At 60.8% G+C, this 1618-nt stretch overlaps 1 protein-coding gene across 1 annotated transcript; it reads left to right on the forward strand.

The window, feature by feature from the left end:
- Nucleotides 1-463: 463 nt before the first annotated feature.
- LOC122546049 (erythroblast NAD(P)(+)--arginine ADP-ribosyltransferase-like) lies at nucleotides 464-1582 on the forward strand. Its single transcript, XM_043684887.1, has one exon. The coding sequence runs from the start codon at nucleotides 679-681 to the stop codon at nucleotides 1438-1440; it is 762 nt and encodes a 253-aa protein (XP_043540822.1). The 5' UTR covers nucleotides 464-678; the 3' UTR covers nucleotides 1441-1582.
- Nucleotides 1583-1618: the final 36 nt, after the last annotated feature.

A 1618-nucleotide genomic window follows, 5' to 3' on the forward strand; every position in this document is an offset into this window, starting at 1 on the left:
ATACTGACTGGCCTGGACAGAGTGGATGGTGGGGGGGATGTGTCCATTGGTAACAGAGACGAGGACCCCAGGGCACAGCCTGAGGGTAAAGGGAAGACCCTTTATAACAGAGAGAAGGGGAAACCTCTTTAGCCAGAGAGCGGGAGGAATCGATGGGCTTCACCAACACCGAAGGCCAGGTCATTGAGTGTATTCAAGGCGGAGAAGCATAGGGAGGCACAGGGAATAGTGTGGGTTAGGTGGGCTTCAGAAGGGCCGAAGGGCCTGTACTGCGCTGGAATGTTCCATGTTCTATAGGTGGGTCGTGGGGACCAGGGTGGGAGAAAGTGGGAGGGTGAGGCTGAGAAACGTATCAGCCATGATTGAATAGTGGAGCAGAGTCGATGGGCTGAATGGCCTAATTTCTGCTCCCTATGTTCTGTTGGTAGGGGTTGGAGGGAGTTACAGAGACAGGGAGATTTCCTCTGTGCTGGTGCCTGTGTCTGATATTCTCTCTCTCTCTCTCTCACACACACACACACGTACTCCACAGTGGGATCCACACTCTGGGGCCCCCAGGGGACTCTGGGGAAGAGACCAACCCGTTTCTCCAGCGAGCTGATCAACCTGGGGAGGGTGCGCGGCTGTGAGGCGGAGGAGAGCCCGGAAGACGAGGAAGAGGCAGAAGACGACGAGGAGATGGAGGAGGAATTGAGCTCGTGGCTGGCTCTGCTGGACAAGGAGAGGGAGCTGAACCCGGCCTTGGACAAGGCCTGGTCTCAGGCTTGGCTGGAGTGGGCCCGGATGAAGGAAGGGGGCAGCCGAGCCCCGGGGGGCCTGAGGGACGAGCTGGTGGTGGCTGTGGTGTGCTACGCCCTGGAATACCCACCCCCTCCCTCAGGACCCCTCTACCTGGTCTTTAACCAGGCCTCCAGGCACTGCCTGGGGCCTGAGGAATCCCAGGAGGCATGCGAGCGGTTCCGAGGCCTACACCAGCTCCTAGGCCTGGCGCTGAGGGGCCTAAGGAGGGCGGAGAGGGCCCAGGGCAGGGAGGGAGAAGTGGGCACCGTTTACAGGGGCTCCCCAAGGCCATTCTGGGCAAAGGTTGGCGAGACGGTGCAGTTTGGGAGTTTCACCTCCACGTCCGCGAGCAGGGACGTGGCCGAGATCTTCGCTGGGGGAGGGGGAGGGAGCGGGGGGACACTCTTCCACATCCGCACGGCCAGGGGGGCCTCAGTGGAGGAGCTGTCCCCCTTCCCTCAGGAAAAGGAGGTCCTCATCCCTCCGTGCGAGGTCTTCCGAGTTGACAAGGTCGAGAGGTCGAAGGTCAACGGCCAACCCCGTATAGACCTCCACCTGACCTCCCTCCAGCTGTCGGGGGTCAGTGGGCCCAGAGATCTGGGGCGAATCTACCTCCTCACCCTCACCCTGACCCTCACCCTCGCTCAGGAAATGTGTTAAACTGGGCAGGAGGCTGGCACTAACCGACTAACCAACACATCAACCAGGGATTAACCACCGGGTAGTGAAAAGGGAGTACCGCACTGTGCGAGGGTCAGTGCTGAGGGAGTGGGCACTGTCGGAGGGTCAGTGCTGAGGGAGTGGGCACTGTCGGAGGGTCAGTGCTGAGGGAGTGGGC

This window comes from Chiloscyllium plagiosum, unplaced genomic scaffold (genome assembly GCF_004010195.1).
Source record: "Chiloscyllium plagiosum isolate BGI_BamShark_2017 unplaced genomic scaffold, ASM401019v2 scaf_40776, whole genome shotgun sequence".
In the NCBI taxonomy this organism is placed as follows: Eukaryota; Metazoa; Chordata; class Chondrichthyes; order Orectolobiformes; family Hemiscylliidae; genus Chiloscyllium; species Chiloscyllium plagiosum.